This window comes from Coturnix japonica, chromosome 3, assembly GCF_054131305.1.
Source record: "Coturnix japonica strain WE chromosome 3, WE-NBRP24, whole genome shotgun sequence".
Classification (NCBI taxonomy): Eukaryota; Metazoa; Chordata; class Aves; order Galliformes; family Phasianidae; genus Coturnix; species Coturnix japonica.
Genome location: NC_140665.1, coordinates 43,644,614 through 43,671,189, shown reverse-complemented (window position 1 = coordinate 43,671,189; position 26,576 = coordinate 43,644,614). Strand labels below are relative to the sequence as shown.

The 26,576-nt window shown below is 38.7% G+C and overlaps 1 protein-coding gene across 15 annotated transcripts in view; it reads left to right on the top strand.

The window, feature by feature from the left end:
- MAP3K4 (mitogen-activated protein kinase kinase kinase 4) overlaps positions 1-26,576 on the top strand; it is a 61,962-nt gene that overhangs the window by 6,861 nt on the left and 28,525 nt on the right. For all 15 annotated transcript variants that reach the window (XR_014943968.1, XR_014943969.1, XR_014943970.1 and 12 more), the window contains exons 2-5: positions 10,094-10,284; positions 17,787-19,168; positions 22,526-22,768; positions 26,226-26,372. Coding sequence is in view for 12 of the 15 variants with exons in the window: in XM_085541401.1 (XP_085397527.1) it covers positions 10,094-10,284; positions 17,787-19,168; positions 22,526-22,768; positions 26,226-26,372 (1,963 nt within the window). In the remaining 3 variants the exon portion in view is untranslated. The remainder of the gene's footprint in view (positions 1-10,093; positions 10,285-17,786; positions 19,169-22,525; positions 22,769-26,225; positions 26,373-26,576) is intronic.

Here is a 26,576-nt window from a genome sequence, read left to right as displayed (position 1 = left end):
TTTCACACGTTGCAGAGTGATGTCAGAATTAAATGGCTGCTCTTTTTTGTCCAGATAACTTTTGGTATGGTTTTAATCGAGTAATACGTTTGTGTATGGGGAGAGCACTGGGAGCAAGCTCAGATCACGATGTACATGCCTATGTTATAAATGCTGTTCTGTCATCATCCAGATTTTCATGAAAACTTAAAATAGTCCAAGATGGAAAATATCAGTTAACCTTTTTCAGTTTCCAAATTTACTGCTAAAAACAAACAGGAAGTCCTGACTATTATTATTTCTTTTTCTGAGATGAGAACATGAAGACCTGCCAAAAATGTTATGAGCTTTATTTTGTTTCTTTTTTTGCTTATTTCTAGTTGGTGTAGCTTGCAGGGGGAAAAAAAATCACTTTCTGAATTCATTTAAATAGGTCTTGATATCTTTTATTTCTGCTTGTAATAAAACAAAATGATGAAAAATAGTTTGTATTTTGGTTGATTTATGTTCAGCTCATTGTTTGACGCTTTTATCATTCTCAAATTTAACAGATTTTACTGTCAGTTTGTGGTCCCTCTCCACCTCTCCGCTGTTTCAATAAGCCTTGATGCATTTCTTTGTGACTGTTCGTCTTTCTGCTGTAAATACAACAACCAAACGCTTGGAAGCTTCTGCTCAAGAATTTTGAGCAAAGTGTCAAAGTATTATCAATTTAGCAAACCGGCTGCAGGAGTTTCTGTGTCCTGAGAAGCAGAACATTAAGTTTGAGCTTCTGTCTTCAAATAAACGTAGCTGGTCTCGATACAGATTTCTGGTGGCTTCGTTCTGCAGTGACTTCATTCACATTCATTGCTCTGAAGATCTTTGTGTGAGGGGGAGCTGGCTGCAGGCAAATGTGCTTGAGGTCTGCGCTAGAAATGAAGGATGTTCTTGCTTGCTGTGCCATTCTGTTCTTATTAAATGGCTCAAACTGAGATTTGCCAAGGGGGAAAAGATGTCCCTGGAAATCAATCAGAGATGAACTGGTTGGCTGTAAGCATTGAATTAGGTTGGTTGGGTTTTGTTTTTTTTCTTCCACAGTAACTACTTTTTTTTTCCCTTCTTGATTTCTGTGGAAATACTGTTTTGTTGTCTTGCATTGAAGTCTTGCTACAAACTGTTGTTGATCTTGCAACAGAAATACTTGTTTTGTGCTTCTCTTAGGCTTTAGCTGATCTGGGATTTGTTGTCCTTGGTGCTTACTGTTAGTGTGGCTCTTGCAGTGTAAGCCCATAACCTTCATAGCAGCTTCAAGTGTTAGTGTTTGTGCAGCCATGCAATAGATTAATCATTGAATAGAAATAAGATATAAATAGTGAGCAGAAGATGCAATTACAGTGCTGCTAACACATTCTGGTTATTTACCAATGCGGTTATAGTCTTTCTGTAGGTTTTTTTCTGTGCCACAGTGCCTTGTTCATAGGTTAATTTATAAATAAGCTGTTGGAATGGTGTAATTCAACCAGTTCTTGGACTGATACAGGTATTACCTTAAGCATCTTCTGCTTTTATCATTGCTGCAGATATAGAATGGCATTCGTTCTGAAGCTGACCCAAACAAGAAGTTAAATTTCTCATTTCCCAACAGCCCTGTCTTCCCTCCCACTCCCAAACCAGGGATTTCTGCCATAATGAAATTTGCTAGCATTGCATTATATGCATTTGGTTGCCCAATTGAATTCAAAGTGATTGAAGTTGGAAGAATTCTGCTAACAAAGGCATTCCAGCTAAGCTGAATTGTTTTGGCAGAAGAAGTGAAGAACCAGGGTTGGTATGTTCAGTTACACCAGAGCATCTGAGGAGCTGGTGACCTCCGGCAAAGTGTCACTGGAAACCAGCAGGAACGGTCACATTCCAGGTTGCCTCACATGCAGCTAGAAGAGTGTGACTGAGGGAATGATTTCACATCGTGCTCAGTGTGTTTGAACAGCAGGTTGCCTTTTCTTTCACTTGGTCTCTTCCTGAGGGGAAGACAAGCTTGTTTTGCAGAGAAGTACTTTGTTTGGGTCCTAATGGATAAAAACCTGGACATGAGCCAGCAGTGTGCTCTTACAGCCCAGAAGGTCAACAGTATCCTGGGCTGCATCAGCAAAGGGGTGGCTACCAGGGCTGGGTGGGTGTTTGTACCCCTCTACTTTGCCCTCATGAGGTCCCATTTAGAGAACTGTGTCCAGATGTGTGGTCTCCAGTACACAAGGGATGTGAAACTGTTGGAGTGGGTCCAGAAGAGGGACCTCTTCCCTCCAACAGCTTTTTTCCCTTCCCTCAAACAGCTTCTTGGTATTATCTTGGTATTATTGCTATAATTGACCTCATTGCAGCCTTTCAGTACCTGAAGGGAACTTACTCCCAGGAGGGGAGCAAACTCTTTGAAAGGGCTGACAATAGCAGGACTAGGGGAAATGGTTTTAAGTTGAAAGAGGGAAGATTTAGGTTGGATGTTAGGGGGAAGTTCTTCACTAGGAGAGTGGTTAGGCCCTGGAACAGGCTGCCCAGGGAGGTTGTGGATGCCCCATCCTTGGAGGTGTTCAAGGCCAGGTTGGACGGGGCCCTGGGCAACCTGATCTAGTAAATGTGTATGTTTGGTGGCCCTGCCAGGCAGGGGGGTTGGAACTACATGATCCTTGAGGTCCCTTCCAACCCGGGTCATTCTGTGATTCTGTGATCTTTGTTATCACTGCCTCTTCTTCAAACTTTCTTCTACCATAAGCATAAGCTTCAGGTCTGTTTTTTACCCATTTGTATTAGGCCTGACATTGATGTGCTTTACATAATATTTGTTTTTATAAGTACAGAAAGTGATGAAAGGTTCAACGTGACTCATAAATATTTACGTCTGTGCTTTCTGAAGAGGTGGGAAATTGATGCATTTCACAAGGCAGGATTAAGCTGCTTCGTCTTAGAAAGAAAGAATGCTGCAGATGGAAAGGTGGTAGTGGGGATATAGAGAGAGGGCTAAAGAAACTTGCTTGAAAAACAGGTCCTGAGAAATGGAAGGAGTTAGCAGTCTTGCTTTTTACTTACCAACTGGAAGAGAAGAGCTGCAAGGGCAAACTGTTTTAGAGAGCAGTGTTTTTTCTCTGTGCTTTTTTTTAATATCATCTTCATGCCAGTAGAGGCAATAAGCTAAAGTTCTCTTTTTTCCTCTATAATGTTTCTGTTAGGTCTTCTAACAGAAGCTCTTCTGCCAAGCTTTACTATCAAGTTTAGTTACCCAGATGCCTCTTTTCTGGAGTAAAGCAACGACTACAAGATTTACGACCTGGAAACAAAGTTCTTGTTGCTGCTTTTTTCCGCTAGATCGATTTTGCTTTCAGTGCTTTTTGTTGCAGTGTTGAGATGTGGCACAGGTGTCTGTGTGCTCTTATTTTCTCTGACATTTGGGAAGGCAGAAGGTAACAGATGCCTGCTCCAGTTCTTTACACAAAAACATAAGTGTTTGCCAAGAAGCAATGTTTTCTACATGCAATGAAGGTTTCCTTTTCTTTAGGGGGACTAAAGAGGACAGTGATCCAAGACTTAACAGAGAGATGGTGCTTGGTGGAAATCTAATCATGTTTGCCCTTTGTACTTTGAAGATCAGAAGAACCTTAAAGTGGACTGGATCTGCTTGTTTCTCTTGGTGGTAGCGATTCCCATTCAGGAAAAGAAAATCAGAAAGCTTGATGCTTACCCAAATTATGAAAGGATAACAGATTGAAAAGCCAGACATGTCCTTAGTTACAAATACAATTTAATTACACTGTTAAAATCTCATATAATATAATTCCAAGTTTGGAACGATAAACCTCATTAACCTGTGGACAGCAGTCATGAGTTATTGGTGACTAAGGTTTGGTGCTGACTGCTCAGAAGTGCTGAGCTGAGGCATATCAATTTCAAATGCGGATACAAAAGCAAGCATCTTCATTACTGTCTCTCAGTATTATGCTTTAATGTGAATCCGGGTTTTTTTTACTGTGTTTAGGCGTAGTCACAATAGCAATACGATGTGCACCATTCCAATCTCTGTGCTGGTTTCAGAATTTTCCTATCTTGCTAACCAGGCAATTCCTTTTCCTCATTAGCACTCAGCTAGGTTTGCACAGGATTTATTTAGCAAAATAAGTTCTATTTGTGTGAACTGTGAGCAAATTCCTGCTGTTCTGTAAAAAACAAAAAAGCAACCACACAACAGCAACAAAAAAACCACACCTTTTTTTTTCTTTCTTGCCTTTTTAACCAAAGGCTTTTCTATTTCTTTTGTTGCCATTAATCTGTTTGTAATATATGCTTTAAAAGCACCATCTGCAATCTCTTGCATCTAATATTTGCACATGTAGATCAGCGAGAGAAAATTGTATGCAAGAATGGTTTTATAGTCTTTTCTGCATTCAGCAGAAACTTTTCAGAACCAAGAAATTAGAGCTGCTGGCAACGGAGCTGTGCCGTGTTTAGCAGCTCTAACTGCAGACTCCTTTGTTGTTCGGTTTCAACAGATGGCTCCCTAAAGCACGCGTTTGCATTGCTAGCAGCTGCAGCACGATCATGATTTGCAATTCTGTGCTTGTCGGTGTGCTGGTTATGTTGGAAATAAAATGTTTGCAACTGGATTTAGGGATAGTTGTGTTAGTTTAAAGAAGGTTTTCTTGGCTGTGTCTAGTGACTGTGTTTCTATCCCCTTAGCTAACTGAAAATGTGCAATATGAAGAGCAGGCAAATGAACCTTTTTTCTTCCTACATATTTTAATTGCCTGGCTGTATTCTGGTTAAAGAGCATATGTGTTAGAAATTAACTATTTACCTTAAAAAACAAAGATACTGAGTGTCAATAACTTGGTGGTTTGGTGGTGGACTTTGTATGGATCTTGCAGTGCAGTGCAGAGGAATGGCAGCATGCCCCGGGAAGTAGCAGGGATCCTCCTGAGTATATGGAAGGTGTAACCTCTTCAGGAGCTGTTTGCAGGAGCCTGGGGGAAGGCCCGGCTGGGGAACTCCTGTGGTGGCCTTGTTCTGGCTGCTGCTGCCTTGCATTACTGCTGTGTGCTGGGGGTTCAGGTGACCTCTGCTGCTTGGATTCCCAGAAGCTTTTAATCTGGGAATGGGATGGTGAGCAGCGGCTATACTTGATATATGCAAGCACCTAGTGTATTTGAACTCCTGCTAATGAGGATCAAGGGCAGCAGGAAGTTTATCTCTGTACTGCTCTCACAGTTGTTAACATGAGATGGTTTTCACTTGTTTCAACCCATAAGATGAGGTGCTGTGTGACTGCTGGTCTCCTACACCAGCACCCAGGCCTTGTGCTGCCCGTCATGCTGCTTTAAACTTCATACCCTTTAAACTTCATGCCCATAAACTTCACTGGAACAGGCTGCCCAGGGAGGTGGTGGAGTCTCCTTCTCTGGAGATATTTAAGACCCACCTGGACACCTACCTGTGTGACGTGGTGTAGGGAGCCTGCTTTGGCAGGGGGGTTGGACTCGATGATCTCTAGAGGTCCCTTCCAACCCCTACAATTCTGTGATTCTGTGATACCCCAGTTCTTCCCTCTCCTGATTTTGTTTGCAGACCTTTGAAAATCTGAAAGATATATCTCAATTTTCCTGATTGAGCTGAAATATTAGATATATAATATTAGATATAACCAACACTTTGGTTTATTTAAAACAAAATGTTTGTTGTCAGACATGCAAGAAACTGAATCTCCAGATTCTGGTTGAATTGCATGGCTGTGTAACACACAGTAGTTACTTGTTGGAATATTTTTGGTTATTTATTTTTAGTTAAATTTCAAAGCTGTTGGCTTTATTTATGAATGCATGTATGTATTTTTTTAACCACGCTTCTCTTGCAACTTTTCTAATATTCCTGATTTATGTTTCTTGGCTATGGTCTCTTCTGTATTCCAAGAATAAAACTGATGAGTAGCATTTTGCTCATTAAAATTGAGGATGGGAGCAGCCTGCAAATACTCTACTGTGAAGACTATGCACTTCCAATTTTCCTCCTAAGCATTGGGCTTAACCTGTCCTAAGAAAATGAGTAACCTTAGTTAACATCCATGTAGATTTCGCTTTTCGTGTGCACTCTTAATTGCAATTAGGATGGTTTTTACTGGCTGTGGGGAGGAAGACCTGCATTTCTTAGGAGCAGACAAGAAATCTGCTTTTCCAGTATTGCCAAACTGTTCCAGTTAAAACAGTATTTAGGAACCAGCAATTCTGTGTAATAACCAACGCCGTCATTTGATTTAGGATTACCAGCAGTGCATTTTAAAGGTGTATGGATTTAACTAGTCTTTGATTAGTTCACGAAAGTAAGCAGTGTGCTAGCATTACAAATGCTATATTAGTAATCTAACACATCTAAATCTATGTTAAAGTGACAACTGTTTTTTAATACCAGAGGGTTGCTACTGGTATTCACATGTGTCTGCAAGCTATTTGATTTTGTGTGGGTGAGAAATCCTTACATCAGTTTAGTCCTACCTGTGTACCTCCTTTAGTTCAGAACCTATATGTTGAATTCAGTGCTGTACAATGAGGCTTTCATTGGTGAAACTGAGTCTTTGTGTTCCTTGGCATTGATTGGAGCTCTGGCTTTCTTTAAGTGCTTCCCAAGCATAGAAACATTTATCTGCATGCTGGATTTTTACACTTGAGTTGCAGCTGATGTTCTCCTCCCTCTTAAAACATCAGCCCATCTTGTCAACCACTAACGTGGTTGGGCATGGTTGCTATTTGACAGTATGACTTCTGGTTCCGTGTCTTGTTATAAATCTGCCAGTATTGCATATGAATTCATAAGAACTGCTTACCCAGAAAAATGTATCTGAATTGTAAGGTACTTACTGAGTCCCACTGTATACATATGTATATAATTCAGGTGTGAGGTTGAAGGGCTTTTTTAATGCATTTGGCCTTCATGCCCTCTCATCAGGCGTAGCAGGAAAGATGAGCCATTGGCTTGTGAGAAAGGAATTGGCTTATGGGCCTTAAAGATCAGTTCAGCCAGCTTGGCGAAGAGGGATGGTCATTATGCTCTTAGAAGAGCTTACTCACTTAAAAACAAAAGGGAAACAGTGTCCTCCCTGGTCTTCTACAGCAAGGTAAGCTGTCCTTGTTTAAAACTGTCTTGGCACTGAGCCCTTGTACAAGCGCCAGGCCTCACAGAGCATCAGCACCCCACCCTCTGCCTTGAACAGCTAGTGACATCACTGAACAAATAAATAGTTCCATAAGCATTGGAAGTAATGACTTCTTGTTTCATGTGGTCTGGTCTCTTGTGGTTGATTCTGTCTTTGGCAAGCACAGAGGGGTGTGCACTGCCTGAAGTTTTCTCTGCAGTAACGTTGTTTGCAAGAGTTCTTGGGAACAAAATCCTTTTAGTGTCCAAAAAGATGTAAACTTGTGTTCTGCTTTCCCAGCTCAGCATTTACAAGATTTGTTGGAGTAAATTATATCCAAAAGGGCTTCTTTGTTGTATTTGGCCAACGGTGCTTACTCAAACCGGTCTGTTAGAAGACGCACAAACAGCATGATTTCTCAGGGCTAGGAAACCAGATAGAAGTGTTGCTGATTTTTTTGTAGTTGTCGTTATAGCCAAATTTACTGCAGGGCTTTCCTTAAGCTACAGATGGTGCTATGGTAGCACCTGAGTTTTTCTTTGGTAACCTCTGTAGTTTATCTGCAGAAATTAGCAAGCTTGACTGCCTTCTTCTTGAAGCTGTAATGTGAGAAGAGTAATTTCACACACTAAATGCATCGACATCTTTGGGGAGAGCGAGTCTGTTCTGCGTGTTAGGATATTTATTTCTGGTTGTAGCTAAAGGCAAACAAATGATTCAGTATCTGATTTTTCTTAATCTCACTGCCGTGTTACTGGCTGGCAGTATGCTGACATATTCTTCCTGCAGACACTCAGGCTCACTCTGCCAGAGCATGAGTGATGTTCCTTGTCTGCCTCAAAAACAGCAAGGAAAATGCTCCTTGTATTTCAGGTGGAATTGTCACGGAAGTGATCAGGAGCTGGTGCTAGTCATATTCCGTCTGACTTAGGCCAAGTATTTCTTTGCCTCCATGCCTTTCCTCAGAGTCAAGATCGTGTTGCTTGCACACCTACGTCAGAAATAATACTGCTGTCCTTAGAGCTGGTCCTGGTGCTGTCCTCTGAGAGTAGTGTTGTTGTGGTACATCACTTGGTTGCTCAGCAGTGATGAAGCTGGTACTGTTACTGTGCCTAACTGCCACTCTGCTGCTGTAATCTTACAGTGGGACAGAGCAAGTGCTTCCCAGGAGGAGTGAAAGACTATCCAACTAGTTGTTTACTGTCTTTGTCATGCTTTATTTTTATAGCAAACCCTTACAAGAGAGTGCATGCGTGCCCCATCCTGCTTGTTTTACTTCTGACCTCTTCTCCAGAGATGAAACTGGCACTGGAAACTTATATATGAATCTAGCCTGGAGTTTACATATGAAAACTTATGTGTGTGGTGGTTTCTTTTCTTTTGTTGTTTTCTTTTGTTTAATTTTGCCATGTAAGCTTAGGGACACACCAGCTCCTGGCATGGGCTTAAGTCAGAAGTTACTCGAAGGAAAGGCTGATAGTTTTTGGAAGGGAGAAGGAAAGACCAAAATCTCCATAATACAGAATTTGATTGGATTGTTCTGCAATAGAGCTGTGTAGTACCAGGCAGAGGTTTCTGGAAATGCCAGTTCCTTGCTGAAGGAGAAAACTGTACTCTAGGTTTATCATTGAAGGATTCAAAGTACTTTAGGGCACTTAAAAAGATAAGTCAACATTTTAAAGAAGTTGAATTGTCTTGTGATACTCTACATGAGGCTACACGAAGCAGTGATTGCTTAAATGTCTCTAAGCAGACCCCAGTGTGCTTTACGTACTTCAGGGGATCTTGTAAACAGGAGGCAGACAGGCTTCTTAGATACTGGCAGGGCAAAAGGGAGTGGCTTTAAACTAAAAGAGGGGAGGTTTAGATTAGGTGTTAGGAGGAAATTCTTTAAATTCTTTATTCAGAGTGAGGCACTGGAACAAATTGGGCTGAGAAGCTGTGGGTGCTGCTTGTCTAGAGGCACTGAAGGCCAAGCTGGATGGAACTCTGGGCAGCCTGAGCTGGTGGTTGGCAGCACTTCCCACAGCAGCAGGTTGGATCTGACTGATCCTTAAGGTCCCTTCCAACACTCACTATCTGTGGTTCTGTAATTCTATAAAATGTAAAGGGCAGTGGAAGTCCCACTGGGGCTGAAAAGATTTTGTGCTTGATTCTGTGCTGACTTTGCAAAGGTACGTGCTTTGTTTTGAGCTCTGTGATTCAGCATCCAGTTGTTAAGTTGACCATCTGAACTTCAGATTGGAAAAACTTTTATACATTATCTTAATTTCATGTTTGCATTACCTCTGAGTTCTTTTGAAGTATTATCTGCATCTTTCCTAAGGGCCCAAGTTGTTGAGACTAATTAAAAAGTTACTGTGAAGAACCTGTTATTTTCTTGCTACAGGAAAAAAAAGCTTTGGGATTGCTTCATATTAAAAATCAGTGGAAAATACATAAAATACATGCAGGTCTCATGGGCTAGATGTTGGTTTTGAGGATGGTAGAGACTGTTTTCAGAAAGCTGGAAGTTATCTGCATGGTATGTGCAGTTTAGAGGCGTGGAGGGTGAAAGGGAAGTTCTCTGCTGTTAATTCTGCCACTAAGTATACTCACTTTCCTGTATTACATTTGAATTGTTGAACTTTGATTTGTTTAATATACCTCTTGATTTAGAGTTGCCACAAGTTTTCTGAGGAACAAACAAATTGTATTTAAGGTTTTCTTACTTTGTATTTCCCTAATGACACTCTCTGACTGTATTCTCTGTACTGCCTGTTGCCTATCCTTTTCTTGGTTGGAACATTGCCTGAATGAGTCTGTTAAGAGGTGGGGAAAATTTGCATGACTGTTCCAGGAAAACGTGGAAGATTCATGCTGATTTACAGAATGCTTGGGATATATTGATGGATTAGCTTTCTAAACAGATATTGCAAGTAATAAATACAGTATCTTTAGCATCTTGGCTTAACTTGATCTTTTCAGGAAAGAGTGCAAATCTGAAGATGCTACTTGCAAGATCTCTGAATCTGAAGCTGAGGAATTATCAGATGAAGCAAGTGCTGACACCTTCTATGGAACTTCTCCTCCTAGTACACCCCGCCAGATGAAGCGTATGTCAACAAAACATCAGAAAAACAACGTTGGGAGACCTGCTAGCCGCTCTACTTTGAAAGGTAGGTGTTTTTTTTTTCTCTCCATTTTTAGCTGTAAAATGTCATAGCAGCAGCTCTTTGTTTCCTAAAAAAGGAAACATACAGAATATGGAGTGGGACTATGAGGTTCAAAATGAAAGGACAGTGATTCATGTTTTTAAGCTAATGAATACATTTCAGATATTCTCATAAGATGCAACCATGTCTTTTACCTGCTTCTTTGACTGAGGTGTTATAAAAGTTCAGTGATGCTTTCCTGTTTTCTGAAGTGTTAAACTTGGACTATGTAAAGAGTAGGATGTCTTTCTCCCTTTGTAGTGCATCGGAACTTGTGCAACAGAATGCTTAAACTGAAACTTCTGTCCATTCCACCCCTACTTCCTGAAGTTCTCCATTCCTATAAAATTAAGGGCTATCCAGAGTGCTGAAGACTAGAAAGATATTGGAGCCTGCAGAGGGAAGCTTTTTCTTAGTCTATCTCAAGCTATTAAGTCCTTTTTCAGTCAAAAGAAGAGGCTTGGATTTCAATTTAATTTTATGATCTCAGTTTTTTATGAAAAATTTTATTTAGGATGCATTCTTTTCCACAGAGCAGGAATCAGAAAGCTTTTTAGTTAATTGAATACAGGGAAAGGAATCCAGCAATCTTTACATTAGTACTCTATAACAGAAGAATTGGTCTTTCTTATAGGTGGTGGATACTAGAAAGCTCTGTGGCTCACTAAATACCAGGACTACTAATTGAAAATGGAAAATCAAACCAGATGAAAGATACTTGTCTTTTTGGTACTCTTAAGCGAACATAAACATCAGATGGTATTTTGCAGCTCCACCCTTTCCTTTGAGGCCACCTTATTACTTCTTTTTCTTTTTTTCCTGTTCTTCATTCTCACCCTGTGAGAATTTGAAGCACTGAATCAAGTTAACTCAAACATTATTGAAGCAAGAGATACCAGACTTACTTGAACACCCACAAACAGAAAATGGTAATCACCACTTGGATCACACTGTGTGTAAATATTTTTTTTGTCAGAAGTTGTCCTGGCAAAGCTCTTTGGAATTGTCTAACAAATGTGCAAGTTTAGACTTCTTAGAATTCCTGAAGTATCCCTGCGTGTAGTTATTTTCATCATGTTCTCTGAACATAGAAAAAAAGTAGCACTTCTGATGTAATGGATGGGGATTGGTACTTGAAATATAAGGAAAGGTTAGTAGGTGCAGCTGTTTATTAGGAGAAAGTTTAGAAACAGAGGAGGTGATAGTAAAATCTGGTAAGTGCAAGATCTTATGAATCTATTCTTCCCCAAGACCTATTGTCTAGGTAATGAGACTGTCAAATTCCAAGCATTTACAGGTATTGTAGATAATGCATTTCCAGTCTTCTATTTCTCAGGTGCTTTGCAAGTTTATATCTCTTTGTGTCTTTTAAATACTTTTCTGTACTCCAGTTGGTTGCAAATGACTCACTGCTTAGAAACAGCAGAATGGATAGGATGTCTGTGCTATAAAGTACCAAGGTTTATAAAAGCCAAAAGGAAAGGAAGAGTTTTTAAGGCAAACTGAGTCTGAGAACATCTCTTTGTGTATTTCAGAATTTTGTGCACTTGTTTTAGGAAAAAAAAAAATAAATAATGATAAAGCACAGAGTTATTGGAGAGGTTATTTTCTTTCCTGGAAAATAAATAAAATGGAAGCTTTTATTATTTATCTAAGTAGAGTTACCTTGATTGGAAGGTACTCCAGCGATTTCTCTTAATGGGAGACTGGAAGCAGTGGTAAAGCATCTCACTAAATTACCATCCTCTAATGTTTTAGAGTAAGTGTCACATAGAAGAACAACCTAATTTGGAAGAAAGCAAACTCCCATGCATTCCAAACTTTTCCTCAGATATCAGAAGGGCTGGGAGTGGCTGAGCTTAGATTCTGAGTAATGCCCAATCTGGCACTGTAAGGCTTGGGATGCTCAGTATATGAGGGCGCTACCCAGTTAGTCTAGCGGCATCCAAATGGGCTCCCACAGCCACTCTTAAAAGAGTTTGGGCCACACCCAGCCTAAGAATGCTCACGGCTAGATTAGTGAATAGTGCAGTTTATTAAAGAAATACCATGATTATGGATTCACAGATAGCTGCCCAATTCATCTAGTGATGTCTGTGTGGGCTCTCATGACCACTCTTAAAGAGTTTGAGCTGTGCCCAGGCTAAGTGTGCTCATGACTAGATTAATGAATAGTACAGTTTATTAAAGCAACAGATTTCTGGTTTTTTTTTGAATTGCTGGTGATAAATAATACACTGCAAAGCATATGAACCAAGAACATGAATAGCACGTCTGAGTACAAATGCATTAAGTTATAAACAACCCAGAGATCTCTAAGTTTCCTTGGGAAGCACTCAGTATAACCAAGTATGTGAATTTGCCCAGTAGTCATCCTATGGGGGGAAGAGAAGCTCAGCCTGTTTTACTGATCCCAGAAATCAGAGATGCTTCTTGTATGACATCCAATTATATCTTCCCCAACATCCCCCCCCTCTCTTAAGCTTTTTTTATACTATTTCTTATTTTTCAGGAGGAACTTGAGTGACTTATGTATCATATATACCTTTGTTTATGGTTGGTGTGTAATGATCTCACCTCTCTTTTAAATAAATAGGCTAAAAAATAAAGAGCGCAGGCTCAGTGAGGAGTGGTTGCTCCTTGAAGACAGGTAGTATTTGGGGTAGAAATGTGTTCTGGTATTACAGTGAGCATATAGTGAGCATAGTTAACCCAAAGGATGGCACTCTGTCAAGAGATGGCAGACCGTTGGCCCAAGGGAGCAAATGTGCATCTTATCAGTTCCATAGTACCATCATGTTCTTGTCTGTCACAGGACCTGGCCAGGATATCTTCACTCTGCTCCACCCTCCATGTCGCTCCTCTTAAAGTCAGTGCATTAAGCTCCCCAATATTGCCAACACTTAAGGCTGCCTAGGGAACTTCTATGGGATGGTTGCCACCCATACCAGCTGCACTCTGCTTTTATACCCTGGTGAACAGTGCCATACCTTAATTTCTAAGTCACTTATAGCAATTTTCTCACAGAAAAGAAGGCAAATTACGTGCTGAAAATTGTCAGAGATATTCAAGGATCAAGTGTAGAGCACATGTTTGTGTTCTAGCTTGAGATGAACTGGAGAATTCATGAAATTGAGATATGCTAGAAATCTGTCTCACGTGGCACAAGTGATGGGAAATTATGTGAAAACTATGGTGGTACAGAACTACAGAGCAGCAGTTGTGAAAGGAAAAGCAAGTATTACTAAAGTTATGACACTTATAAGCAAAAGTATTTGAAGCTGAGATTACGTAAACGAGTAACATTTTGAGGGAATGATGCAGTTGCACATCTTTGGCCTCATTTTGTGCTTGACAGCACATGAGACACTGGAACCAGGGCAGAGTATGCTCACTGGCAGAAAGTGAATGCTATAATCAGAAGCTAAATAGAGGAACAAGGATCTGTCACTTTGGATGGGCATTAATTGCTTTTGGATGCTGGCTACTCTTGTTTCTTTTGTTTTTTTCTGACTCAGATCCTATTCCTGTGCACACATGAACTTCTAGTCATCAGCTGCTTTAGCTGATAGGGTCCCAAACACAATTTCCTTGTCTTTTCTTTACAACTGCACCTAAGTCTGCATGGTTTCAGCTGAACCCATAAGTTTGCTTTGTAGGGAAGCTGTCAGTTCTTATCTTGCTTTGTTCTGGAAGGACTTCTCAACAGCAGCTTCTAACTGCAGGGAGCCTGTGCAGGCTCAGGGGAGGAGGCAGAGGCTGTCTGCGGCCTCCTGTGTGATTTCTGTTACAACTGTGATTCATACAATGAGAATGTACTAAGTACTCAAAGGAATTTTGGCTGTGTGTCATTGTAAAATTCAGGTTGCTGCTTACTCGTATACTATGCTGTGTTCTTGGTTGCAGCTTGTATTATCTCTTCTAATGAAGGGTATAAAAATTAGTGCTGTATGTTAAATAGCGTTCCACATAAGGCACTAGCAAGAGTGTGCACTTTAGTATACTGTTCATATTGCATCTTCATTGCGTTTCAGACTGCCTAAAAGAAGAGGAGGGTTCCTGTTTTGATCTTTTGATCAGTTAATTGTTTTTTTTCATTTTCATTTTTTGACTGAAGTGCAGACAAAGTGCTGTTAAGTCAGTCTGTTTCTTATCTACTTCTGAGTTTGGGAGATTTGGTTGTGTGTGTTTCATCTCTGCTAATTGCCAATATCATCGTTCTTTCCTGCAAATGCAGAGCATGTGTTCTTGCTGCTTTGTCGTAGCTTTTTGGGCTATTCTCTCCTCACAGCAGTGCCAGCTGTGACATGGAATGCAAGCTAATATGCTCAGCAGTGCTCTCAGTCTTAGACTGGTGCTGGCTAATATCAGTAGTTCACAACCAGTAAGAATTTGGTTCTGCTGTCCAGCACGGAGTTGTTTGAGTAAATGTAGAATCAATGACAACAATTTTCATAGCTGATAGCTTTCCATTTTCGGGAGCATAACTGTGCTTGTATTCTTTGTTGTCAGCTGTTGTACTTAGTAGCTATTGAAAGACACACAAATGCCTGTAATGAAAGTACTATAAAAGTTATTAGTAAACTCAGTATTTGCTAAAAGAAGTTTCTGTGCTAAAAATTTTGAATTATGTTTGATTCTGGGTTTATGATGACATATACTTAATACTACAAAGTTTCTCAGTTCCAGCACAAATGGAGAACTTGTAGCGTTTTAAGATAAAAGTATTTAAAGGTGCTTTCAGAATGCAGTTGAATGCTTTAAAACTGTTTTACTGATCACATCTTTCATACTTGCCCTTGTAGACCTGTTATAACATTCCAAATTTATAAATTCCAAATTTATAAACAAATCAGGTGGTATCTAAATGAAATACCAATAGCGTCACATACTGTTACGCTTCTCCTGAATATTTTGCATATAGAAATAAATTATCCCCAGAATTATTCTTGCTTCAGCTTTTGTGTGGTTAAGCTGACATGCTGCCTGCTCCCCACTCCCAGGCAACAGGGTTGAAATAGAAATGTCTGTTTCAAAAGTAGAGTTCCACATTACTTTCGTTACAATTCTCAGTACAATTACTGATTCCACATACTTAGACAGGAAACTGAGCAACTCTTTTTTTTTAGTGATATTTCTTTGAAAAGCTTGATTTAGTTTGAGTTCTTGAGAAAAGTGCTTGGCTGGAATTAGAAGTTTGATTAAGTTTTCTAGAATGGCAATCATTCGCCATAACCTTAAAATTCTTTTCTCCTTCTGCAAGTCCCTACTGTTTCTATGCCAAACTTTCAGTTTTTATTGCAATAAAGATGATGGTTTTGAAGTACAAGTAACAGCTGTCTTGGCTATTCTGCCCTCCAGTTATTTTTCTTATTTAGTCTTTCAGTGAGAGCCAGCATCTTCATGCTGTTGTCTTCTGCGGCTTTGTGTTCTTTCTTTCTTATATCCTTCAGAAGATATTTTGTTCTTTTTCAGAAAGAAGTGCTATTATACACATTGTGGCCTACCACAATCCTGTGGGGGTATGGTACATCTCTGGCAAGGATTGAATTATATATATATTTTTAAATATGAAGAGTAGAAGGAAACAATGTGGCAAGTCACACCATTGTTAACTTGCTTATAGCTCATTAACAGCTGAAAATGTGGTTCCTAATGACTGTTTAAGATTGTAAGATTAAGGTTTGGCAATATTCCTTATCAAGATACCTTTCTGAGCTAATCCTTCAAAGGAAAAGGTCGAGTGAAATGCTATTTTCAAGCAATAGGTTAGTTGTAATATATATTAACTATGTGTGTGATTAAAATACAAATAAAAAAAACCATTCATGTGTGCCATAGCAGTTTGGCAGACTTAAGCAAGCTTTGATCTTCAAGTAGAAACTTTCCAGGAATTTGAACTCTGCAACATTCTCTGCTTTGTTCATTTCCTGGACTAGAGGGTTGAGAAACTTCTTGTGCGCTTAACTGTTGGCTGTAGGGGATTTAGAGAATGAAGATGTCAACCTGTATGAAGCACATGAGCCATAACTGTAAAAAGTGAAAGTACAAGGATCCTGCAGAACGGAGTGATAAGTTAATTGCCAGTGAAAGGAGTTTAAATAGTTTGTGTACAATAGAGGTGTGGCAGGAACAGATGGGTAGATAGAGCGGGAGTTGGTTAGGGATTAGGAAGATGGAAAATAGAAGCTGGAGGGTAAGATAACCAAAGAGAAGATCAGATAAGGAGTGATCTATTGTGTTTTTAATGTTCTATTTTTAATAATCCCTTGTTTTTGTCGATAAGTTGCCTGATGGGGTTACTGTAATAGCTTAGAGATAAGGAAAGAAGAGTGAAATAGATGGCATCTTGGAAAAAGTCTGTAATGATTTATTTTCAAATTTATTTGAAAATTCTTTTTGTTTAGACTTCAAAAAGCATTAGTATTCCAGAGACTTGTCTGAGTTTTCAAAGTACCTATTGGGCTAGTAAAAGTTACTGTCTTAAGCAGCAAACCTTATCTTGAGTGTGATCCTTTGGCAGATTGCCTGATTTATTTAGGGTTTTCCTTTAACCTAGACAGCTCTGCTCAAACATGGATTTTGTTGGCAGATCTTTGTGAGTTTCCAAAGAAAGATGCTAACAAATGTCAGAATTCCTCTGTGTGGGTTTTCCTGCGCTTGGTTAAAAGGTTGTGCTGTACCATCTGATGAGAACTTTTCCTCCAACCAGAATACCTGGCAGCATGAGCTTCCAGATGTGCTTTGCTTGGAAACTGGGAGGGCATATTTTTCAGGGGGTCCCAGAACACTTGAAAAAGAGGAAGAGAATACACATCTCATAGGTGTGTCTGTGTACTTGTTTGCCTTACCTGGCCAAGCCTCTGATGTTAGAGGTGAACTTGAAAGCTTTTTCAACAAGAATTGCTTTCTGATTTTTAAACTCAGATCGCTGACTGAATGAGAAAGATTAAATAATGCTTAAATCAGAATTCTAAATTGCATGTAGCTAGAAGCCTTTTTTTTTTCTCTCTTTTTTTTTTCCCCCACCACCTGTCCTGTAGTCTGGCTACTGAAGCTCATGCTGTTAGTCATCAGCTGTGTGGGATGCTTTTCTTCCAGTGTATCTTGATGAGAGAAATGATGATCCATACTTGTATTTTTTGATTTTGGAAACATTCTTTTATTCTTCATCATACTCAGTTCTCTGCAGATGACGTACTCAGGATGATGAAAATTCTCTTGAGGTTCTTCATACGTAAGAGGTAAAATAAGAAGAGAAAAAAGATCCTTTGATTTTACCATTGGTTCTGCTCTACTAATGGTAATTTACAAGACTTAATTTTACTTCTATCCCTGCCTTTTTTGTTTTACTCGTAGTAGGAAATGTTGTATGTGTGTCCAAGAAATACAATTGGAAGCTGACTGAATGACAAATTTTCTTGTTGATTTAGTCAGATTCTTTCTCTTTTTTTCTTTTATTACAGAAAAGATGAGTATACCACCTCAATCTGTGCATAAAGACAATGGGAAAACCATTGAGAATGTGGAGGAGCACAGCTATAAGCAAGGGAAGAAAATTCGTGCTACCCTAAGGACGACAGAACGAGATCACAAGAAAAACGTGCAGTGCTCATTTATGTTAGACTCAGTTGGTGGGTCTCTGCCAAAAAAAACAATTCCAGATGTTGATCTCAATAAGCCTTACCTCAGCCTTGGCTGTAGCAATGCTAAGCTTCCGGTCTCTGTTCCCATGCCAATCTCGAGAACTGCACGCCAGACTTCTAGGACTGATTGCCCAGCAGACCGCTTAAAATTCTTTGAAACTCTGCGGCTTTTGTTAAAACTTACCTCAGTCTCAAAAAAAAAGGACAGGGAGCAAAGAGGACAGGAGAGCACCTCTTCTGTCTGGCTGAACCGATCCAATGAACTGATCTGGCTGGAGCTGCAAGCTTGGCATGCTGGCCGGAGCATTAATGACCAAGACCTCTATCTCTATGCAGCCCGTCAAGCTATCCCTGATATTATCAATGAAATCCTTACATTCAAAGTGAACTATGGAAGCTTCTCCTATGTAAAAAATGGAGCCAGTCTCAATGGTACGTCAGGAGAAGGAGTTTGCAAAGCGACGCATGGAACCAGTGCTTTGGGTTACTCAAGTTACCACGAACACCTCCATCGGCAGCGAATCTCATTTGAGCAAGTAAAGCGAATAATGGAGCTGCTGGAGTATATAGAAGCACTTTATCCATCTCTGCAGGCTCTTCAAAAGGACTATGAAAAATATGCTGCAAAGGACTTCCAAGACAGAGTGCAGGCACTCTGTCTGTGGTTGAACATTACAAAAGACTTAAATCAAAAACTAAGGATTATGGGGACTGTTTTGGGCATCAAAAATCTCTCTGACATTGGCTGGCCAGTGTTTGAAATTCCTTCTCCTCGACCATCTAAGGACGATGATCCAGAGGATGAAGGAGTTGATAGGGAAACTGAAGTAAAGGAATCCTCAGGAACGTGCACAGAGGAGAGTGATGGCGAAGAACAAATCTCTGAGGAGAATGTTGAGGAACTTAGACAAGCCATCAAGAACAATTTTACTAATCAGCCAAATTTTGACTTTCAGGACCATTTTTCAAGGAAGCTTGATAGGCTTGAATCTGGGGATGACTCTGCCTCTTGGATTATTCCAGAATGCAGTGCTGAGGCAGGCTGCAGCAAACACTGTTTGACTTCTATTTACAGGCCGTTTGTAGACAAAGCACTGAAGCAAATGGGGTTGAGGAAGCTAATTTTAAGACTGCACAAGCTAATGCATGGTTCATTGCAAAGGGCTCGTATGGCGTTGGTAAGGAGTGATTGCCCACTGGAGGTAGGTGGTTGTTGCGTAAATGGGTGTCTCCATCTGCAGTATTGTTTTTAACTGAAACTGGAGGAATTAGAGCCATACATAAGTATTGATTGCTTTTGAGGTTTTGGAAGATAATGTATATTATGATTAAAAGCCCTGTTCTACTTCTGCTGAAGCGCATCTGTTATTTGACCTGAATCAGAATGCGTGAAGCTCATAAAATTTCCTAACAGCCAAAGCTGCGAATCAGAACAAGTTAGCTATGAAAGTCATATTTTTGAAATTGCTAAGTATCTTAAATGTCATAAGTGTTTTTAACACAAGTTAAAGAAACACCAGCAACTGGAGTCTTTGTTGAAGAGTCACAGAAATAAACCATTTAGTCATTTAACAGTGGTTGATTTGTATAAGATGGAAGGATTTTTTTTTTTTCTCTCCTTCTCTATTTTAATGACTTTGAGTGTTCATTTTCTGTAATTATTCCATTTTCTTTGGAGAAAAATCTTTAAAGAAATGATATCGTGACTGAAGTTGAACATTAATGTATCATAAACTTTCCTGCTCCAAAATTAAAGAAGGTGATGAAAAAAAGAGAAAATGGTATTTGTCAGAAGCTTGGTACCTACTGTCATGAAAGGTGATGTCACACTGAAATAGAAGAGAGGTTTCTGGTTGTTTTGGATGGGTCTTTGCAACTGGAAGTAGTTTGAAAGTAGAAATTAGTAGATTAATGGTAATTTCATCTTAAGTATACACAGATACCCATCTGTGTATTTTTAGAGGTTTTAATGTATAAGTTTCATTCATCATAGTTACGGTTTGATATTTTTGCAAGAATTAGGTTCTATAAAGTGTTTCATGGAGAAGCTATATAATTCGATTCTCAAAGAAAATGACTATTGTTTTTTATTGTTTACAAAATCAAAAAAGCTGCTTTATTAGAACATTACTTAAAGCCATTACATCCTGTTTGTTGCTTATTCAACTGGCTGCAGTTTCTGATTTTATGCAGGATGTTAATAAATGACTTGGGTTTTTTGTTTTCTGTTTTTTGTTTGTTTGCTCTAAAGAAGCGTAGATGCTTGAGAGTAGTTGATAATGGACTTGTTGATGAGTAAAATTAGACCAGCTGAACAACAGAAGGTTGAATGTCCTAATGTCATGTGCTGATGTCCTAATGTTAGGAAATGAAACGGCACATTTATTCCATTTTGTTTCATTAGTTTTTTTCATGTTATAGTTATATAGCTAGATTTTCCCAACACTATGCTTGCATCACTACGAGGATTGTATTTCTCAAATACTTTATTATTCTGTAGAGGTGAAGCATTTTCATAATCTATTATTAATGAAAATCATAAAATCACAAGGTAGGAAAGGACCTACAAGATCATCTAGTCCAACTGTCCTCCCATTACCATTGCTACCACAAGCCACTAAAACAAATCTCTTAGCTCCTCATCCGGACGCCTCTTGAACACTGCCAGGGACAGCGACTCCACCACCTCCCTGGGCAGCCATTCCAGTGCCTGATCACTCTCTGAGAGAAAAAGTTGTTCCTTATATCTGATCTAAACGTTCTCAGGTACAACTTGTGGCCATTTCCTTGGGTCCTGTTTGTTGCCTGGGAGAAGAAGCCAAAAAGTCTCTTGTATAAAAAGCCTTTAGCACTTGTGCTATTCTTCAGAAGTTAGGTTTATATTAGAGAGATGTAATACAAAGAAGACATTAATATACCTTTTAAGAAGCTGATCAATTAGTGATTAGATTTCAGCTAAGCTTGATGTAGAGGAAACCCCCACTTACGCTGTCTGGTTTGCTATCTGCATAATGAGCTAGTGGTTTATAAACTACATGAGAATCTGCAGCTCGTAATGTTTTGCTCTAACTTTAGACTGTAATGAATGTGCTATCCCACCCCCTGTGCCAATTGAGAAACTAAAGTGAAAAATAAATACACTAAGAAAATGGACTTTGTCTGTACCTGTAATTCTGTGTGGCTCTTCTGAGAAAGCTGGGCTTGTGCAGGACTTTAGGCATAAATGTAAAAAATGTGTAAATGTAAAATAATAAACTTTAAAAACAGTTTCTCTTAGGTAAGGAGCTTAAAAGTGACTTAAGTTTTTAGATCTTTGTAGGCTCTACTGTAAAATCTCATCTTATTTCTGATGTTTTTCTTTCCTTTGAAGTGATGTTTTTAAAATTTAGCATTGAAGAAAAACCTAGAAAATGCTAATTATATTTAATATACAAATAAGAGATATTCATACTTAGCAGATATGAAATAAGAATCGGAATAAAAGGGACTTAATCTTAAACAAATTTTGTATTATGTACGATGTGTTGTTATTACTATGATCTGCACACATGTTGAGATATGTATTTTCTTCCTAGATTAAAACCCACAATGACTACATGTGCAGTTTTTCTTAAAGTATTATCAGAAGACATATGGTTTAGATATCTAGAGTATACAGTTCAGATTTTTTTAATTATTATCGCTAATAAGAAATGCCATTTCATTTAAATGTATTTTTCATTTCAGTGAAAAAGTAAGTTTAATAATGGAAAAAAAGCAGCTTGATCTCTCTTTTTTCTTTTTAACCTTCCTTTTTAAATTTCACTTTCAATTTCTAATACCCACCAAAATTCAGAGCATATTATTTTACAATTTTTTTCAGCTTAGCTAGTGACACTTCTATGAAAATTGCATTACTTCATAATGTGAAGCTTTATATAAAATATTTGGGAAACAAAAGTTGTAGATACTCTGTGTACTTGAGAAAGAATGATGTTACTTGCCTGACCTAAACAAGTGCAAAATTCTTTCTTAATTTGTTGTCATTAGTGTAAAGCCTTTTTATTTCTTCTTATTTTTAATATATCCTGAAAATTTCAAGTACTGTGCATTATAAGGGTCTGAATCTATGTATTCCTATATTGTATTAGGCTTAATTGCTGTGTTTGTGATAACCACAAACATCAGTTTCTCCCTGTGTAGTGATTTTGGTGCTTAATTGGTGATTTAATTATTTTAAATCAGTAACATAAAGTAAAAAATGGTGTTGTTTGCTCCCAAGGGAGGGTACATTTGTGTTCACCTCAGTATGGTGATCCTCAAATGAAAAAAAATAACAGAAGTAGTGTTATTTTTAACAAGAACAAGAAGGCCAAAAAGAAACAACCACTCCACCACCTAAACAAAAAATGAAAATAGAATTGAAACTTCTGTGGTTGATTTGCCAGTTAATTAATAGGCAGCTGCTCTAATAGAACCTTACCTTTTAAAAATAGTCTTTTTTATATGCTGCTTTAATTAGACCCTAAATCTTAAAAGAGTTTGGGGATTCTTTTTATGATACCTATTTCTTGTTACAGTTTTCAGATTGTCCAGATCCCATGTTGTGTTCAGATTATGTGCAGTTATTAAATTCCCCACCTTGCTGTGAGCAAAAATGCAGCACTGTATCATGGGAAGAGCTGAAATCCATGGATCTGCCATCTTTTGAACCTGCGTTCTTGGTCCTTTGCCGAGTCCTGCTCAATGTTATCCATGAATGTCTCAAGCTAAGGTTGGAACAAAGGCCTGCTGGGGAACCATCTCTTTTGAGTATTAAACAGGTTTGCTTCAAGTGTTTTTTTTCTATTTGAAATTACTTTGTCTCTTTCATTTTAGTAAGGTCGTCTATTTGAAGAGGAATTGTTTAAGAAATGAGAGTATATAATTATGTAATAATTTCTATAAATTGTCTTTATTTCGTATGGAGATGTGGTTTTTGCATGGTAAACAACTGGTTATGTATACATCTCTGATTTAGACATCCAGGAATCAAAATTGGTGATTAAAGAATTATCAACCAGTAGCGTAAATAGTGTTTGTTCCATCTGCATTACAAGCTATGTAATCTTGTCCAGTACACTTATTTGTACATGGGTTTTCTAGGCAGAGTAGCCAGTTTTATGGGAGCAGCTTTAAGGGTTTCTATATTGGTTAGACATTTCATTTGATCCTTTTATCTTTGTGCATGTAAGACCCCTACCAATATGGTGCGGACTCACATTGTAAGTTGACTAGGAAGAAAAACTAAATGGGAAAAAATGCTCTTAGTGTGCAATATTTTTTATGTAAATATCTGATCTTTATAAGTGTAGTTACCCAAGATTGTGAGTCTTGTCACAGGTTGAGAATTTTCCAAGAGGGTTTCTCTTCTGATAGTTATCCCATGTAAGAAAGGCTGCTCAGGTAGTATCAGTATGTCTTGGACCAGACTTTGAAAAACATTGATCTAAACTCATGTTCCTGCTCCCCAGTGAATCTAACCAGAATATGGCTTTGTCAAGTGGCCTTTCAGGGTAAACTTCTAAATATACTCTGACTGAGTGTGATTTCACATTTCAGTTAGTCAGAACTCAAAAATCAATTGCCAGAGTACATTATGGTCCCAGCCACATAAGTTTCTGACTACTCTTAGCGAGGTACTTACAATTTCAATCTCAATGGTCGTATTTATTGAATAGTATACTGTATGATAAAGTGCAACATCCTTCTTTCCCTGAGACAAATTGTATTTTTTTTTGCCATTACATTACATTTATGGAATTTGAGTTCTGCAAAAATGGCTGCTTTTTCCTGGAAAACAATATATTTGTTACAAACTGTTTTGGCTGTATGTCCTGTCTCGCTAATTACATTGAAAAAGTGAATTTAACTGAGCAAATGCTTACTATCCCACACACTATTCAGTATTTCAGGTTGATTCTCATCTGTCTTGAGTTTGTGCTGAGAAGTGGATTTACTGTCATAAAAGCTTTTTCCTTACAAAATTCAGCGGAGAAATTAGATCAGTACACCTGAAGGTTTTTATTTCCACATTATAGGATACTGTATTAGAAGAGTGCATTTGTCATACTTTCTTCTTCAAGATCCCTTGGATCTGTAACTAGAAGCATTGTAGCATACTGTAAGTTGATGCAGGTGCAGATTTCTTAGGAATTCTAGGAATCCACACACTTATTAGCCAGGCAGTATTTGAATACGTGTTTTAACAATTAAAGAAGAAGGCAGTCAAAGGATTTGTGTTTGGATGGTAAAAACAGTATCTATCAGCGCGCTATCTGGATAACCTTACCAGCTCATAGAATCATAGAATGGCTTGGGTTGGAAGGGACCTCAAGGATCATTAAGCTCCAACCCCTCCTGCTGCATGCAGGGCCACCAACCTCCATATCTAATACTAGACCAAGCTGCCCAGCGCCCCATCCAACCTGGCCTAGAACACCTTCAGGGATGGGGCATCCACAGCCTCTCTGGGCTGCCTGTGCCAGCATGTTGCTTCCTGTAATTTTAGGATCAGCAGTCATTTGAAGTTAGCTGACATCGTTTTGCATAGTGACTGTTAGCTGTCATGTAGTACACATTACTAGTAGGTAGCCTGACCTGGCTGAAAAGGGTAAAGTTGCAGCTACCTGGTTGTCTGCTAAGTGGCTCATTCTGTCTGGAGCGGAGCCACAGTATGCTGACTACTTGACTTGTCCTGCTTGATTGGATTTTCTGTGTCAGGTATTATTCAGGTATTTCTCTTTTTAATGGTGTTTTAATAGTATTTTATCTCGGAGAAGATGAAGGATCTTCTGCAAGGATTAGAAGTACTTTTCTAGTATCAGTGAAGTGTACCATAATATGAAGTGTTAGGGACAAGTGATAATGCCAAGTCCTAATGTCTCTATGAAGTAACAGATTGGTTATTAGATACCAATTTTAAATTGTTTGAATAAATGATGCTTTCCTTTGTGGGTCCAGTGGCAAAATGAAACAATAGATTAGCACTGTGTACACTGTGTGATTGAGTGGAGTGTGGATAACACATTTTCATTTTTAAGTAAGACACAGTGGGGATATAAATGTCTGATTTTTAGATTTCTACATTATAGTGAATTACTGTGGTTGTGTTTTTTCTTTTTTTTTCCTTATCTTTTTTCACTTGAACTGCTAACAGACCTAAGACTGAGTTTAGAAAGCTACCATTGTTTTCCCCCTGCATGCCAGGGGGATGTAGCGTATTGTTTTTTGTTCTACAAAAGATTCAAAAGTACTCTTGCCATATTGTGGCTGTGGGTTTTTTGCTTTCATGCCATTGTACTTTCTCATATATTGAGAAAGTGATATTTTCTTTTTCCGGGACAGATGTAACAAAGGAATTCAAAAAGGTTAATCAACCAACAACTCTGTCCTCTCTGACCACCCAAATGAACCCTTCTCTTTCCTCTTTTGATCTCAGACTCTTAATTTAATGAATTTGGTGCTCAAAAAAGGTTGGGATGTCAGACCTGGAGACTGATGATATAATTTCAAAAGAACACACACTTAGCTCTGGAAGGGATTTTGAGAGGCCATTGCTAGCGGGGGTCTGAAATGTATTGTGTTATGTACTCCTGTGTTTGTGCTTGTGCATGTTTCTTTAAACAAATGCAAATTTTAAGCTTTCAGTTAAGAGTGACCACTGTTTGGCCAAAAGCAAATGTGTGGTGGTCAAAAGATCTTTTGCCTAATGTTAGCCTTTTCCAATGAAACAGCAGGAGTACCAACTGCTTTTCAGGTACAGGTTTTGGAGTAGTGGACACATGGCCAATAGATTGAAAATCAAATTCATGTAGTAACATATTTCTCGTAAGTCTTCAAGTGTCTGTCAAATACGCTGCATGTTGTTCCTGACTTGCTTCTGTTTAAAGTTGCTTTTGATTGTTGTGAGACCTCTTGCCTCCCACTTCCAAATGTTTAGTCTGTCCAACAAGGTGCTTACTGTGGCCCTGGGTGGGAAACAGAATATGAAATGTCAGCTGCAATCTCCATTTACAGTTATGTGGCAGATGATGTGATAGCAGTTAGGTAATCCTGGCAAACTAACGCAGGTCTCTCCTGGAGTCATACAGAGTGACCTGTATGCATTTCTATAGACATTCAGAAATTGCTCAGTGATAAACTAAGACAAACATCTGACAAAATTAAGCTTTCATATTCTGGAGACTATTTATGGGTAGTGTCTTGACTGACTCTGGTTTTTGGGGTTTTCTTTTGCAGCTAGTGAGAGAGTGTAAGGAGGTTCTGAAGGGTGGCCTGTTAATGAAGCAATATTACCAATTTATGTTGCGTGAGGTGTTAGATGACTTGCAAAAGATTGATTGCAACATTGATGCTTTTGAAGAGGACCTGCATAAAATGTTAATGGTAAGCTTCAAAAGAAGGGAAGGCATTTCAGGTTCTACTAAGAGTACTTATCTGAGTAATATTCATAGATGTGTATCGCTCATGTTAGGTATAGATATTGCTAATCTGTTGCTCTGCTCTATTAACATAATATTGTTATTCTGAAGGACTTGTAAAGATAATATTACAGCTGTTGTCATTTGAAATAATACTAATTCTTGTTTC